Genomic DNA, 17,369 nt, shown 5'->3' with positions numbered 1-17,369 from the left:
AGGATGGAGAGGCAGTGCCCTTGGGCATGGCCTGGAAGACCTCCTGGAAGGGATGCTGGCTCAGCCAGGCCTTGAACGATTCCAGTCGGTCTAGACAGTTGGAGAAAGGTGCTAGGGGACCAAAATGAGAAGCAAGGGCTTGAGGCTCAGGAAACAAAGTCCAGTGAATGCTTGTTAATGAGCATTCCTGGTTGGGTGGGGCTTAGAGATGGATGGGAAGTCAGTTTTCAGGAGAAGTATAGAAAATGGCAAAGAACAGCTCTCTGCAGACACCTCCATTTCTGGAGGAGAAAATCCAGCATAACCAGGAGTGAGTGATGAATAGTTCCAGAAGAGAAAAGACAAGCACAGAAAGTTCCAACCAGTCTTATTTTTGTGTGAGGGTTGCGTGGGGTCTTAGCCACGTCTGGGAAGTGAGGGTGATGCTCAGCTTGCCTGGGGTCTCCTGCAGGCCAGGTGTCACCGTGTCTTGGGAGATCATGGGTTCTGGAAAGACACTTGGGGTGGCTCAGAGGCGTGCTGACTGAAGGAGGAAAACTCATATGAAGACACCTATGAGAATTGGACAGAGAGGGCACGTAAGCTTGAAGCACTAGTATGTCAGAACCAATGTTGGTAGAATTGAAACGACATGTGTTATTGGCCCGGTTTTGAGGTTGTTGTAAACATGTAGCTAGTTGGGGAAATGATTCCTTTGAACAACCGTTCTAATTCCATCCTATAAATATTTGTTGTATTTTTACTATGAAAATGCATAGTAAAAGTGTTTGTGGCTCAGTTGTGTCCAACTCTTTGCAATCCCATGAACTATGGCCTGCCAGGCTCCTTTTTCCATGGAATTCTTCAGGCAAGAACACTAGAATGGGTTGCCATTCCCTTCTTCAGGGTATCTCCTAACCCAGGGATCGAACCTGTGTCTCCTGCATTGCAGGCAGATTCTTCTGAGCCACCTTCCCAGGCTCTCCGACATTGCCTTTATATAGGAGGAAATAGAAGCTGAAGTCAAGGTGAGATGTTTCTCTCAAGTGTAAGGTGATCCCTCTAGTTCCTCCTCATTGACTATAGCCCCTGTGTTTCTGTCCCTGGGTTATTCTGCCCACTCCCCTTTGAAGACAACAAATAAATATTTCAACAAAATTTTAATTTTCCTTCTACCTGTTTCGTCTCCACAGTATCTCCCAAAATTGTGGAGATTTCTTCAGATATCTCCATTAACGAAGGCAACAACATCAGCCTCACCTGCATAGCAACGGGTAGACCAGAGCCCACGGTTACCTGGAGACACATCTCCCCCAAAGGTAAGAGAAGCGGCTTGGGACATCGTGTCATGCGAGGAAGTGGGAGAATCGTTGGCTGTGGCAGGAGGTTATGGTGCTGGTGGCCTGGTCACAAGGATCCCACATTCTTGGTGGCCTGATAACAATATACCCGTAACTCCGCAGGGAATATCGGTGTTCTCAATGCAAGACGGGCATAACCTCTAAGATTCCAGAAATCACGCTGGAGGATTGATGCAACCCCTGGGAGAGTAATCTACCTTGTTTCTGGGTGAAAGGGTGCTGAGATGTCCTGGGTGACTTTTCCGTTCACATGGATGGTAGAGTGCTCAGTGCGGTGTTGGTGGCATTGTTCAGCTGGTTGTGGTAAGAGAGAGAAAACACAGACGCACAGTGATGGGGGAGACCTTGGGATGGCCACGTCCCTAAAAGGAACACTTCCAGGTCTGTACTGCTTCAACATTGCCAAGCATCTGGTCTCTAGGCCATGAGTCCTCGTGTGGTTTTGTCGTCGTTCTACTCTGATTAATCCCAGATAACAAATATCACTTAATGTGTGACTAAATTGCAAAACTCACTTTGTCTAAATGTCTAGATGTTCTGTAGACCAGACTAAGTGTTGTTTTGGGCTTGCATAGATTGAACCTGAAACTTTAACAATTTAAAGCAAGATGCCATTTATTAAGGGCTTCCCCAGTGGCTCAGCAGTGAAGAATCCACCTGTAATGCAGGAGATGCAGGAGATGAGGGTTCGATCTCTGGGTCAGGAAGATCCCCTGGAGGAGGGCATGGCTACCCACTCCAGTATTCTTGCCTGGAGAATCCCATGGACAGAGGAGCCTGGTGGGCTACAGTCCACTGGATCACAAGGAGTCAGACGTAACTTGAGGGACTGAGCGTGGGCGTCATATATTATAAAGCTAGCTTTTGTGCAAGGTGCATTACATGGTTTCATTTGTTCTTAAATGTCGACTGAGTGCTTGGGGATATAGCGATAAGCCAGAACAGGCAAGTCTCTGCTCTCATGAGCTCACATCCTCATGATACAAATAACCAGTGATATTAATAATAATAATAAGTGGCGATAAGGATGGGACAATAGAACAGGATACGTGGACAGAAGGACAAGAGGTTTGGTCAGGAAAGGTGTTTGACAGGAAAGGTGTTTGACATGGTGACATTTGAGCTGAGACCTGAATAAAAATCCTTAAATTTCATTGCTTGTGTCTGGCTAGCCTAAAATACACTCATGTAAGTATGTATGTATACATGTGTGTATTTGTGTGTAGGCATGTGTGTATATGTAAGTGCATTGTTGGCTCATGAAGGTTTAAGATGCTAAAGGACAGATACCCCCTATTGTAAAATAGATAAACAGCAAGGGCCTACTGTAAAGCACAGGGAATTATACTTAATATCTTGTAATAACCTATAATGGAAAAGAATCTGAATATATATGTGTATATATATATATATATATATATATAATTGGATCACTGTGTTGTCCATCTGAAACTAATCCACTATTGTACATCAACTATACTTCAATAAAAATGAAGATGCTAAATTCACCGCAGGGGTGGTCATTTGCTTGGTGTTGCAGTCTGAGTACCCCTAAAGCAGACCCTAAGATGCTGATTGGTGAGCTAGAAGTTTATCGGAGGTGGCGTTGGGCTCAGCCCTGTGAAAGGGCAGGGGGGTCGGGCTGGGGGAGAGGTTGACTGTGGTGCCATGTGTGAGAGCAGGATGCCTGTGGGGTGTTCTGAAGACAGGGTGGGTTGTGCCCTACTGAAGGTACGGGGGTGACCTTTTACGCCAGCACCGTAGTTGGTCAGAGAATTTGGGCTGTGAGCCCAGGCCAGGTATCTCTCTTCCTACTGGAGCTGAGGACTGTCTGGTCCACCCCGGGGCAGTTGTCCTCCATTCCTGAAGAAGGCAGGCATCGCAGGGTCCACTACACCTGGGCTTTGATGCAATCAGCTGAAGAAGACTGCATGGGCCCCAGATAGCAAATCCCCCTCTTGGGGTGACAAGTCGCCCTAAGGATGTTTTCACAGAAGGGGTGAGATTTTCAGTGTGTTTAGCTGAAACACACTGAGAACTCTCTGTAGCCACTGCACTTGAATGCACCACTGTGAGCGAGGGAATCAGAGAGATGCTTGCGTTTCTCCAGTCTCTCAACTGGAACTGACCTTACAGGGGGCATGGCCCACAATCTGGGAGGAGGTTTCACTGGACCTAAGACCGCTAGTGATGAAAAGTGGTCTTGGGGCACATCCCAGGGAAGGGTGTCCAGGTGGACAGACTTTCTGGTTCAAGGTGCGCGGCGTTCATCCCTGAAAATGTCGGGTCCTCAGTGCCACTGGACGCTGGGACGGTCTGTGCCTGTAGACTCCGCAGAGCGTTCATCATCTCAGCATCACGGACTCTGCTTCTATCAGGAGGCACCTCGCCCTCCATCCTGCAAGTCCCCCTCTGACTCCTGTTTGATGTCTTTTCTCATCCCTCCTCTGGCCCTGCAGCTCTTTGTCCTTTTCTGGGTTCTTTTTCTTCCTTTCCTTTTCTTTCCTTTCTTCCCCTCTCCTCCGTACGTCTCCTCTTTTTGTCCTGCCCTTTCATGCTTTCTCTTTTTGTTCTCTGCTTTCCTGTCTCTCACAGCCTCCTACACGTTCCCCTTCCATCTCATTTCATCCCACATTGTCATCTCCTTTTCTCTCTCTTCCCCTCACAACCACTTTTGTCTCCCCACTGCATTGGCACCTTCTCCGTTCTTCCTGCGGAGGTTTACACCGCTGTGCGCTAGCATCCTTCCCCCACCCCGGCCATCCAGCTGCCTCATTTCCCCAGGAGACTTTACCTGAGCCCCGGCCAGAGGCATCCATTTTCCTGGGGTTTTAGCTGCTATGGAAACAGAAGATGGATCAAGATGGAAAGGAGCAGGATAATCAGAATCTACCTGTGGATCAGAGTAATTTAGACGCGCAGCTTTTCCCAGATCCCCGGTCAGGATTAACTACCCAGATTCAAGCTGACGAGAGACATGCCACGTGGTAACTAATCACCTCGGGGTTCACGCAGTGCTGCTTTCTCGGTGACTGATTATTTGGAGATGAGAGCTGTCACTGGGCTATGGCTGAAACCAAACGGAAGCTGGAGACCCTTAGTGGCCAGAGCTTCATCTCACCCCACTAAGGGCCTGCAAAATGCGGCTTATTTTACATACATGTGGACAGAATGGGGTTCCTTAGAAGAAAAGATGCCCTACACCAAAGCGAAGGCTCCAAAGACAGAGCCTCTATCATCCCTCGTGCCATTCTGTGTGGGCAGGTCACGACTCAATCAAGGTCATTTTTTTAATTTAAATTTATTTATTTTAATTGGAGGTTAATTACTTTATAATATTGTATTGGTTTTGCCATCCATCAACATGAATCTGCCACAGCTGTACATGTGTTCCCCATCCTGAACCCCCCTCCCACCTCCCTCCCTGTACCATCCCTCTGGGTTATCCCAGTGCACCAGCCCCAAGCATCCTGTATCCTGCATCAAACCTGGACTGGCAATTTGTTTCTTATATGATATTATACCTGTTTCAATGCCATTCTCCCAAGTCATCCCACCCTCTCCCTCTCCCACAGAGTCCAAAAGACTGTTCTATACATCTGTGTCTCCTTTGCTGTCTCGCATACAGGGTTATCATTACCATCTTTCTAAATTCCATATATATGCATTAGTATACTGTATTGGTGTTTTTGTTTCTGGCTTAGTTCACTCTGTGTAATAGGCTCCAGTTTCATCCACCTCATTAGAACTTATTCAAATGTATTCTTTTTAATGGCAGAGTAATACTCCATCGTGTATATGTATCACAGCTTTCTTAACCATTCATCTGCTGATGGACATCTAGGTTGCTTCCATGTCCGGGCTATTATAAACAGTGCTGTGATGAACATTGGGGTACATGTGTCTCTTTCAATTCTGGTTTCCTCAGTGTGTATGCCCAGCAGTGGGATTGCTGGGTCATAAGGCAGTTCTATTTCCAGTTTTTTAAGGAATCTCCACACTGTTCTCCCTAGTGGCTGTATGGCGAAGGTCATTGTTATTATACTCACACCCATGAAAGACCTGGGCCAGGCACTGTGGGCAACCTCAGTGGCTTCACTACGTCTTCTCTCCTGAATGATCTGTTTGTTTTGCACATTTCTGGAAACTCCTAGAATCCTGTATCACAACTCATATGGTGCTCCCTGCAATAAGCTGGCATTGGTTTATAACATTATATAAGTTCCATGCATAAAAGATTATATTTTGACTGCTGTATACACTACAGTGAGCTCACCACCAAAACGCTGGCTTCCATCCACCTCCATACAGTTGACCCCCTGCTCCCATTTCACTACCTGCCCCCACCCCACTCCCCCTTCAGTAACCTTTATTCTGTTCTCTGCATCTGTGTGTTTTGGTTTAGTTTGTATGTGTGTATATATATATATATATGTGTGTGTGTGTGTGTGTGTGTATATATATATTTATATATATATTCCCCATAAAAGTGAGATCATATGATTTTTGTCTTTCTCTCTCTCACTTATTTCACTTAACATAAGGTCCCAGCTTTCACTGCCTTTTATGTGGAAACAAAATAAAGAAGTGTTAACCACCATTGTATAACAGTGGCTTATGTATCCAGATATACAGAAGCCGGGAGTGATCTTATAGTGGGCAAGGGGTGGCAGGGTCTTTCTCAGAAGGTGTCTGCTTGGCACGTTACATCAGAAGGCAAAAGTCTTTTCCAGAATAGAGAGAAGGTAAGACTTCTCAGGCCACCTCTAGACATGGCCATGGAATGTGAGAAGTAACATTTCACCTGTTGGTACTGGTTGTATGTCTTATTGGCTCCCTTCATGAACTTAGAGCTCTCAGGAGTTCAAGGAGAAGGTGTACTAGCTTTATAGAGATACCTGCCCTCACTGTACATACCTGTTTGGAAGGGTCCAGGTGTTGCCTTGGTCTTTTAAGGACAAAAAGCCCATCTCACTCTCTCCTACAGAAACACCATCTGGAGCTACACAAATGTTGCAGTGGCCCCTTGCTGAATCCCCCCTTAAACCTGCTGCTCCAGGCATTGAAGGACAGCAGTGGTCCCCAAAGTCCCGCAGACACAGCCCCCACTTGTGATTCTGTGTCTTGTCTTCTCTTTGCCTTCTCGAGATGTTCAAGAACTTCTCTTAGCACAGCCCTTGCTATCCAAAAGAATACCTTTAATGCTGTCTCTTCCTCCGAGTCTTCTAAGTAAACATATATCCCATCTCTTCCAGTGTGTCCTAAGAGATGCTTTTTAGGACCTCACAATTCATAGGAAAGTATTCTCAAAGCCCAGTTCTGTGTCTCCAGCTTCCTCTGGGCTGTCAGAACTTTAGAGAGTAAGCTGAGATTTCTGTATTTCTACCTCCCTGGGAGCCCCTCATGAATCCCAGTTGAAGGCTGAGTCCAGCTACTATACCTATGGGGTCTGGACTCCCTGACCATCCTAAAAGAAGCAGTCCTCCTGGGTACACCTACCTCAGCATTTATCCCATCAAATCAATACTGAAAATGACCACATCACCAAGGCTGTTGAGAGGAAGCTTCCAACTTGAGTATTGGCTGGGGCTCAGGAGGGTCCAGCGATCAGTCCACAGAGATGTCCAGATTCTGGCTCATGAGTTGAGACCAGGGCCTGTGTCTCTCTTTTCTAAGATCTTCCGCCTCCTAACTCAATACCCAGCACCCAGAAAGCATCTAAGGAATACGTGTTGATTCCATAAACAGCACTTGTGCTTGCTGGTACCCCCAAGTGCACGACCCCCAAGTGCAGAGTCCATCTGCAGCCTTGAGGGATTCTCCTCCACTTTAATACTGTGGTCCAGAGCTGGTGTGTTTCCTGCTGAGACTCTGCCAGTGAGTCTCCAGGAGATTTTCTCTGGTCTTTTTCTCAGGAGATTTTCTCAAGCCTTTCTCAAAGTCCCTCTGGCGGGGCAGCTGCTGTGGCAGCTGGACGTCTCCTTGAAGGAGTGAGTCCTTTTCGAGTTCTGTTTTGCAAGGGCTGAGATGGCTCCCGAACATCTTTGGAGGTGGATCTTGGGTGGGCTGCCTTCTGCCCTCATCACTGCCTCACTGCAGTCACTCTCGCAATGTCTGTGCTTCTCTGACACATAATTCACCGGGCCCTTCCGGGCCCCTGAGCCTTTTGCACACTTTCTCATCCCAACCTGCCTGTGCCTAAACCTATGACAACTTCCAATGGTTTTGTAAATCAACCCTGAGTATTCCCAGAGAGAATGAATTCAGTAGTCCATGAAAATGTACTGTTCCTCATGGGTTAAAAATAATAAAATTGATACAAAGAAAGAAATCAGTACAACAAAAAAGAAATATTATTTAAAACGTCTCCCCTCCATCCCTCAGTGTATGAAGTGACGTGGAGTAGAGGTGGAATGTTTCTTCTCGGGCACCACAAAGACCCCAGGGTTTGGGGGACAGAGTTAGAGCCAGAGTCTCCATCTATTGAGCTGCACATGAAGTCCAGCTCTTCCCACAGTGCAGGGTAGATGCTTCTGCAAGCCTTCCACACCCTCACCTGTGGGGATGGGCAACCTGCCTCCGCTGCACATTCCCTTCCGCCTCCTCCCTGAGCTCTCCTGCTGGACTTGAGGACCCAGGGGGCTGTCGGCTGTCCAGGCCCGTTCTTGTTTCTCAGAGCCTTCAAAGGCACCAGCTGGTGAGGGCAGGGTGACCCGCGGATGGGAGGGCTTCTCCAATGTTCTGAGCCCTCCCTGACCCGCACCGCCCCCCCCCCGCCAGGCCCTCCCCTGGCCCTATGCCCACCCATTTCCCATTTGTCAGCACTGACAGGCCTCCCTCCCGAGCCGAGCAGGACACGGCACACTAATTGGCACTGGAGGTATCACAGCTTGAGTTCAACCAAAGCTGGCAGGTGCCGCAACTCTGGTGACAGCTCTGCGGAAGGGTGTCAGGAGTGGAGCTCCGGCGTGCCACCGGCTGACGCGGCACCCTGGCACTAATGAGCAGCCTGTCAGCACCCGCGTCAGGGGCCCCGCGTGGCACAGGGATCATTAGGACGGCCAACGAGAAAAGAAGTCTCCAGCAAAGAGGCGCCGGGGGTGGGAGGGAAGGAGGACAAAGTGGAACTAAAGGCTTCACCTCGCCCACCGATGTTCACCACCCCGAAGGAGGGGGCCAAAAAAAAGACGCAGGAAAGACAAAGATCTTCTTGAAAGGTCTCTATCTACGCCCACCCTGGACAACTCGTGGAACCTTGTTCTGGTCGCTGCCCTGAAATTAGCAGTACAGGCGATACATCTTTCCTGCCATAAGCCGGGTGGGGGTTCAGGGGGCACGGACCTCAATGACTGAATCACCTGTCCAGTCACAGCCAAGGTGTGTGAAGCCAGGGATTAGCCTAAGTTCCCAAGAAACAGGGGCCTGAAGGAGAGGCGGCCTGGGAATCTGTGTTCTTTGGCTCCGTGTCAGGGAGGCTCCCTGGCAAGGGGACTGGCTGAGCTGTGAGGGGCCCGCCTATCTTCTGCTGGAAGGTTGGAATTGGGGCGAGGCAGTGAGCAGAAGGCTTCTTCCCTGAGGTGTTGCTTCCCAGAGGTGGGCTGGGGTGATGAGCAGTGTGTCTGCTCTCTCCATCTGCTTCCTGAGGATAGGTGAGAATGGTCCAGCCGGTCCTTTCTTCTGAGACGTGTGCAATGTCCGGCCCTTGTCTGAGGCTCTGACCACCTGTAGTGATTCCTTGTCCTGGCTGGAGTGACCTTCCCGAAATGGGTGACTTTGAAGGCAGGTCCAGCTGGGTTTGCGTTTCCTTTGACAGCTCAGTGCCTGGGTCCCGCTGGGGCAGTGAGACGCCTTTCTGAAGATGCGCTTCTTTCTTGGGATTTTGTTCCTGCTTCTCGGCAGAGCACCTGAACTTCCGGGATCTGGTCATAGACTCCAGGGGCCCTCTGGCTCGTGCTGTGGGTCACATTGGGACTTGAGGTTCACCTCCCTCTAGGACTCACCCTGCTCCCCTTACACATCTCCCTGCAGCTTCTCGATTGAGTCCTACTCTTTTCTTAAGACCAGACTCAAATGCTACCTGTTTGAGAGCCTCTGGTGACTTTCTTCCAGCAGAGCACCTCCGTCCTTCCCCACAAAACCCCACAGCACTCTGCACGGTGGCGATATTCGCCATTGGCCCAGGGCTCTGGAGGGCTCCGTGACCCCACATCCATGGGACCAGGGGAGCAGCGGCAGGCCTCCTGAGGTTGCTTTACCTCCAGTGCCGAGTGCAGCACCTGATGGTGGCAGGTACTGTAGGGGATCAGGGAAGGACCAAGTGTCCGGTAGTGCAGATAAAGGATGTTTCTTCCCTTTTTGAAGTTGAGTCTGGTGCATAATGTAAAACAAAATCAACTTTAGCAAGGAAAGGGTAAGATCCAGGAATGTCATATCTGCATCATCACGTTTCACAAACCAATCAAAGGAGTTTGTATAAGAAATGCCTCTCCCGCCTCCCCTCCCCGCCCCGGGAACCGGCTCCCTAGTAGACCCAGGACTGAGCCTCAGACACTTGGTCTGCAGAATAGAGGTAACCAGGCCCTGCCAAGGTGGACGTGGCTTGACAGTCATGCTTCCCAATGCAGGGTGCCCAGCTGACAACATATAGCAGGCGCCTAACCCTGGTGGCTTCCATCGCCCAGGCCAGCCCTTCCTCTTCTCTCCCGCCCAGAAGACAAGAACAAAATGGAGGAAATTAAAATTCCTTCTTCTGAAAAGGTTAAGTCCTTACAAAAGGACTCAAGTTCGGTCAATTGCCAGAAAGGATAGATAGTCAAAGGTGCTTCCTCAGCACCTCCCTCACTCCCATGATTTTCTAATTAACGTAGGTGCTTGATTAAAATTCCCAGAGTACCCCAAGTAGCCATCCCAGGAGGGAACACATAATTGCTATTGCAAAAGATATTACAGCGCTCATTGATGGTGGGAGAAAAAAAATAATTGCATCATAATGGAAAGTGGTGGATGTCCTGTCCCGGGGAGCAGGGGTGCATACGGTATTAGGTCCAACCTGTACAGAGAAAGCAGTTCATTATGATGGAGATAAACCAGTGGTCCATCCTCAGGTATGGGGCGGAGCGATCCACAAACTCGTTAAGTAAATGGTTTAAACACAGATCAAGGTGGCAAAGAAGGAAGTGGAGACAGACATTTATAGATCACTCTTTTAACTCTGTAATTTTCTTTAACTGTAACATTATGGCTACACAGATACATTTAGGGTAAAATTTGCCAATGTCAATAAGGGTTTTGTAAGTTTAATATTTATGATCTGGTTTAAAGCAATATTAGAGCCGTGCAGCTTCCTACTTCAAAGAAGAGGGAAATCATAAAAAGACTAGTGGGGAAATTAATGAGTTCAATGTGCCTCAATTGAGAACATATGAAATCAAGCCTCCGTCTAGAAACCGAGGGCAGGAGTGCACACCACAGACGCTGTTTGTGGTTTTACCCAATTATTTTAAAACCCTTGAAAAATGTAGACTGAGACGTCCGCTGAATGCAGGCACTGCTAACAGCATCCTCCCCCACGCTCTCCCGAGTCTTGGGCTATTTATGCGGGTACTTGGTGACTGTTACCATGCAGAACTGTTTTGATGAAACGAAAAAGGAAACAGAGAAGCAGAGAGATTGTATTGTCTTCCCCACAGATGCTAGCCGCCCTGGCTGGGTTATTACAAAGGCTGGTTAAAACAGCAGCCCCTCTAGGCCAGGAGACCCCATCTCTGAGGACCATACCTGACAGGCAGCTCTTTGGGGGGTACAGAAGGGCCTCTGCAGGGCATCGCCCCCCACTACAGCCATGAAACCTCCTCTCCGAGGAATCCCGTAGACCAGATGAGGGCTTCACGAATCCCATAGCCAGGACTCACCAGGAGCTGCCAGGAGAGCTTGGATACAGTTTGCAATCAGATTGTCCTGGCCATGAGGACTTTGCTGTGTTGCTTTGACTTTACAGCTGCTTTTCCATCTTGCATCTTATCTTGACCTGTGATGACTGCTTTTTCCCTAGAGTCTGAATGGAAGGGTCTCTATTATCCAACCACAATAACTAAGACTCTGAGGATATTAAAAAATATGCTATCCACTCTTCTAAACATGCAGCAGAGTCGTATGAACTCTTCTCAACAACAGTGTGAGCAGGTCCTGTGATGAGCTGCTTTACTGATGAGGGGGCCAAGGCTTGGAGCATAGACAAGTGGGCCAGGAAACAGGGCTCCAAGTGGCAGAGCTGAAACCCCACCCACGGCCGCAGTGTCTCCAGAAGGCACGTGCTTAACCACTGTGCTGGACAGCGCCACCCTCCAAGGGTGGTCCCTGGGCCAGCAGCACAGGCGTCACCTGCGTCGTACCCCAGACCTCAGATGGGACTCAGAAATCTGCATTTTGGTAAATCCCCAGGGAATTGTGATGCAAACTTGAGAGCCACCGCTGGGTGCTGTTTGCTGTGTGCCGGGCACTCTGCTTTACATACCTTAATATCACTTAACTCCTACAGACGCCCTTACAAGCAGGCATCATTTCCATTTTGGCGATGAAGAACTAGAGAGCTGATAGGAAAACTGGCCCACAGATATTAAAAAGGTGAAGTTCAACTCCAAACCTTTTGACTTCAGGATTCATATTCTTTTTAAAAAATCTTTTTAATTTGTATAATGTTGTATTGGTTTTCTGCTGTACAGCAACATGAATCAGCCACAATTATACATATATCCCCTCCATCTTGAGCCTCCCTCCCTTCCCTCCATCCCACCCCTCTAGTCATCGCAGACTGCCAGACGAGGCTTCTTGTGTTATACTTCTCACCAGCTATCCACTTTACACACGACAGTGTTTATATATTGATGCTATTTTCTCCATTCATCATATTCTCTGCCTCCTCCACTGTGTCCACAAGTCCGTCGTCTACATCTGCATCTCCATCCTTTCCTGCAAATAGGTTCATCAGGACTGTTTTTCTAGATTCCATATGCATGCGTTAAGATACGATGCTTGTTTTTCTCCAAGATCCATTTTCTTTTCCCTGCGTTGCTTCTGACCCATGGCTTCTCCATCTGTGGGACATGACTACTCTCTTTCAGGCCTCCTTCCTGCCCAGAGTCTGTGGTCCTTGGGTTCCCAGCTTTCCACAATATTCCTACAAGTTTAGTCATACTCTTGTCTAGACCCTGGGCTCCAGCCTGGGCTCCATGCTGGGCCAGCATGCTCCATCCTCCCCAGGCTCTCAGGTACCTTCCAGTGGATCTGTGTACCATCACCTCCGAGAGCAGCAGACGCAGCCCCAGCACGCACGGCGACCACTCAGTTCTCAAAGGAGGCATCATCCTCCCCAGAGCAGCTTGTGTGAGCTTCAGGCTCTCTTCCCTCCCCCGCCCCCCGGACCATGGAGCACGCATAGCAGTGTGGCAGCTGCTCTCTGACTCAATATATTTCTTCCTCATGTTAAATACTATCATTCACTCACACAATGGTATGTCTTCTGCTTTGATTGTTATTATTAGGTTGTTTTACACTTTAACGGCTTTAGATATGAAAAGAAATTGCTGGATGCCAGGCTATGTTTTTCATTATCTGACTCCATTCAGTTTCGCTCCGTGTCCTTGTGGCATTTGGCACACTTCATCTTCCTAGGGGTGTAAAATGCCTTTCCTGCTGGAGCCAGGACAGTCAGAGAGCAATCCGCAGAATACCAATTCCTGTTCTTCCAGATCCAGGGGCCAGCCTCCCTCGGGGCTGGGCTGCACACGCTCTCCAGATGTCCCATGGTTGCCTGGGTGTATGGGGTCAGAACTAGGTAGCCCTTCCTCGCCTAAGAGCATCGTCCTACCCTTTACTCTAACAGAGGTTGATTCTTCTACATTAACCCTCTCCCCCAGCTCCCAAAACAAATCCTTCTTCTCTTCTCTTAGCAAGAGTTAAAAGGAATGACTTTGGTCTTAATCATTACTTTGACAGATTCTGGACTCCTCATGTTTAACGGGTCTGCAGCCCAGGAGGCCTCATGCTCCTTCCTAATTCCCTGCATCACTGCTTTGCCCTTTACGGGATGGTTCACCAGGTCACAATGGTTGACGATATTTGGCCAGACATCTGCGTGATCGAGAAAGATGGATGGCTTCTTCCCTCCATTGATTTATTTCTTCTGTCGCCCATCATTTCCAAAAGGGATTAAAGCAGAGAAGGTGACATGGATTTTTGTGCCCAGAAAATCTTCTAGACAAAACAATCTTGGTTGTTTCTACATTGATTCAACTATTTACTCAATAATTGCTGTTGAGCACCTGCTTCTCTGCAGCTGTCTCAGACCATGCAGATCCATGGCAGGACAAAGCAGATGGAATCCCTGGTCTCACAGAGCTTATATTCTACTGGGAGAGACAGAAAGTAAATCCAAGGATAAGTGAACCTGGGAGTGTATGATATTGTAATTACTGTGAAAAAAATTAACCAAGATAAGAGGCAGAGAGATTGTCAAGCATCAGTTTGGGGTTTGCAGCCTTCCATAGAGTAGATATGGATGGACTTATTAAGAAGATACCCTATAGAGGTTAGGGGAGGAGGTATTTGGGACTTTGCTGGCAGGGCTGGCTCTTGAGTCCCAGGCCCTCCATCATGACACATCCAGGCTGCTCCAGAGTCGTCATGGAGACCACCCGGCTCTGGAAGACTTGCTCAGTACCTGCTCGCCTCTCAATGAACTCTGATGCTGAAACCAACAACCCAGCAGTTTCTTGAGAGCTCCCCAGGAGGTGCCGACCTCAGGGAATAGCTGGATTTTGGTTAATAAAGGCATTCCAGGGGCTGCTCAGCCCAGAACCTGAGGTCTGGGCCAGCATTTTGCTTAGGAAGTGGGTGTTCCAGAAGCAGAGCCATCAGACATGGAAGGTGGGGGATGTGAGGGATGAGAGCTGCAGAGCATGGAAGGCGGGGAGGCGGTCCCCTCCGTGCATGACCCACCCCCTCCGAAGTGAGGGGTATGAGGCTGGTGGGGTTCAGCCCCCATGGTCACCAAGGGAAGGCAGGAAAACACATTTCACAGGCTTCAGCTGCAGCCTCAGTCCTTTTTCTTTCTGAGCCTTCAGGTGAGTGGTGACAGTAGGTAGCTGTTGGCAAGACCAAGCCTTCTGATGATCCAGAGCGAAGAGGCTGACCTTCAGGAAGCTACTGAAAGGTCAAGGATCATGAGATGGCATGAGTGGAGAATAAATGTGGAACGTGGAGATACGTAGGGGACCAAATTGCTGGAACTAGCCATGGGTTTGATGTAGGTATGAAGCTGAGAAAGACCTCCACGTTTCTGATTTGATCTCCTTTACTGCCCATTTCGAGGGATTGGGGATTGTCTTTATGGATGAGATTCTCATGAGTCCTCTCATGTGGCTCTGTTGCTGTTGTTCAGACACTAAGTTGTGTCTGACTCTTTTCAATCCCATGGACTGCAGCACACCCTGCTCCTCTGTCCTCCACTGTCTCCCAGAATTTGCTCAGATTTATGTCCGTTGAGTCAGTGATACTATCTAACCATCTCGGCCTCTGCTGCTGCCTTCTCTCTGTGCCTTCAATCTTTCCCAACATCAGGATCGTTTCCAGTGAGTCAGCTCTTTGCATTAGTGGCCAAAGTATGGGAGCTTCAGCTTCAGCAGCAGTCCTTCCAATGAATATTCAGGGTTTGTTTCCTTTAGGATTGACCAGCTTGATCTCCTTGCTGTCCAAGGGACTCTCAAGAGTCTTCTCTAGAACCATACTTCAAAAGCATCAGTTCTTCACTGCTCAGCCTTCTTTATGGTCCAACTCTCAATATCCATACATGACTACTAGAAAAACCATAGCTTTGGCTGTATGGACCTTTGTTGGAAAATGTGACTCATGTGGTTAGGTAGAATATTAGGAACCAGCTGGTGCCTGATTTATTTCTGCCTGTTGATCCACGTGGGTTAGTTCCCTTTTCTCCAAAAGTGATCGTTGCAACCCCAGGCTTATTTATTTATTTATCTTTAGAGAATCAGGATTTATTAGATTGAACAGAAATGAAAAAGTACAACAGAGATATGATAAACAGGCAGAAATGAATCATCTTTTATTCATCAGATATTTTTTGAGTACTGAATACATGACAGTGTGTGGCCATGAACACAGCATTCAGAGCCCCTGCCCCATGGGACTGCAGTGTGGGAGTGGGGAATACAGTCAGTAATAAATATGTGAGCTGATGTCAGGGAGACAGTACCGTGGAGAAAAAGGAAACAGAGGTAAGCAAAAAATGATAGTGGTGCTCCTTTGGTTAGAGTGTTGAGAGAAAGCTTGAGCACATGCTGATGCTGAAACTTGGCCTCTGCGCACTGATGCGAAATTGAATCTCAGAGACAGAGGTTGGGGTGAAGTAGAGAAGAGCTTTATTGCTCTGCCAGGCAAAGGGGGCCACAGGAGGCTAATGCCCTCCAAACTGGGTGTCCCAACCCTGGGTTGGGGGAAGGGATTTGGTGAGGAGTTTGATAGCAGGGCTTCACGAGCAGTCTTGCTGATGAGAATCAAGGTATTTGCAGGACCTGGATTCCTTCAATCCAGAGGTCATCTGGCCTCAGGCAGTCTCAAACTGTGCCCTTCTCTTTGGATTGAAGAATGCTTCGTCAAGGAGTTAGCATCTCCCAAGTGTGGGCAGTTTTAGTCCTGCAGAACAACTCAGAGATACAGTTCTGTGTATCCCTGGCGGGGGAACCAGGAGCCTACTCTAAGCTGTGCTACTGTTTCTTGACTGCTCCTCCCTTGTCTCCATATTCCCCTCCCTTCCCAGATTAGTGGGCTCTTTCCTGGTGGCTCAGATGATAAAGCATCTGCCTACAATGCGGGAGACCTGGGATCCATCCCTGGGATGGGAAGATCCCCTGGAGAAGGAAATGGCAAACCACTCCAGAACTCTTGCCTAGAAAACCCCATGGACAGAGGAGCCTGGTAGGCTACAGTCCATGAGGTCGCAGAGAGTCGGACACGACTGAGCAACTTCACTTTCACTTTTCCCAGAAAAGCAAGTGTTTGAACCTACCCTTTGGAACTCAAGGAAGATCTGGGGGGCTGAATGAAGCCTATTTCCTGCAAACAAAAAAAGAGGGACACAGAAAGACTTTTGCCCGTAAGAGCCCCACTGGGTCCTAGTGGGTTTCAAGACCTTGGGAGCTGAGTGCAGTGAAGCAGTGAGTAGGTCAGAGAAAGAAGGGGCGCTCCAGGCAGAGGGACCTGCGAGTTCCAAGGCCCTGAGGTGCCAGACCTTTGGTGTCTGTGAGGAACAGCCAGAATAGAGATATAAGGAAGTGACATGGATGCTGTGAAGAGAGCCAAGAGTCAGGTCATGTACTGCCTCGAAAACCAAGTTAAAAACTTTGGCATTTGTCCCAGCAAGTGTCAAACAGGATCATGAACTGATTGAATAAATGTTGTTAGAGGGTTACATTTACTGTTTGAAAGGAAAGACTGGGGTAAAGGGGCAGGGGTGTAAGTGTGGCAGATCTGGTACTGGTTAGGATGCTGTTGCTTAAGTCCATGACAAAGTGATGAAGCCTGGGCTGTGCTGGTGTTGTCAAAGATGGGAAGACTTTATCGAATCTGGGATGTATTCTGCAAGCTCACAAGGTTTGCTGACTTCTTAGATAGGGTTTGTGAGAATGAGTTAGGAATCAAGGGATATTCTAGGATTTGTGACCTGTACCAGCTGGTGGCTACTTCTATCAATTCCTGCCATCAGGAACTCCACAAGGAGCAGGCGGGCAGAGGAAAAAGGAGCTTGGTACTTTAGGTATGCACATGGAGATGCCGAGTAGATAGCAGGCTCTGCAAGGGGCAGGTGCTGGGAAAATAAATCCAGGCATCATCAGCATGCAGATGGTGTGCAGAGCCACATGTCTGGCCATCACCACCTATTGGGTGAAGGTGGACAGAAGAGAGAAGTGTGCACAGAGCCCCGGGGTATTCCAACATTGTGGTGTTAGAAGAGGAGTA

General features: G+C 48.5%; 1 protein-coding gene across 8 annotated transcripts in view; it reads left to right on the top strand.

Annotated features, from left to right (window-relative positions):
* NTM (neurotrimin) overlaps nucleotides 1-17,369 on the top strand; it is a 964,639-nt gene that overhangs the window by 837,423 nt on the left and 109,847 nt on the right. For all 8 annotated transcript variants that reach the window (XM_024987209.2, XM_005226852.5, XM_024987210.2 and 5 more), the window contains one exon: nucleotides 1,173-1,298. In XM_024987209.2, the coding sequence (XP_024842977.1) occupies nucleotides 1,173-1,298 (126 nt within the window). The remainder of the gene's footprint in view (nucleotides 1-1,172; nucleotides 1,299-17,369) is intronic.

Source organism: Bos taurus, chromosome 29 (assembly GCF_002263795.3).
Source record: "Bos taurus isolate L1 Dominette 01449 registration number 42190680 breed Hereford chromosome 29, ARS-UCD2.0, whole genome shotgun sequence".
Classification (NCBI taxonomy): domain Eukaryota; kingdom Metazoa; phylum Chordata; class Mammalia; order Artiodactyla; family Bovidae; genus Bos; species Bos taurus.
The sequence above is the reverse complement of the archived record's forward strand: the minus strand, read 5'-3'. Positions and strand labels throughout refer to the sequence as shown.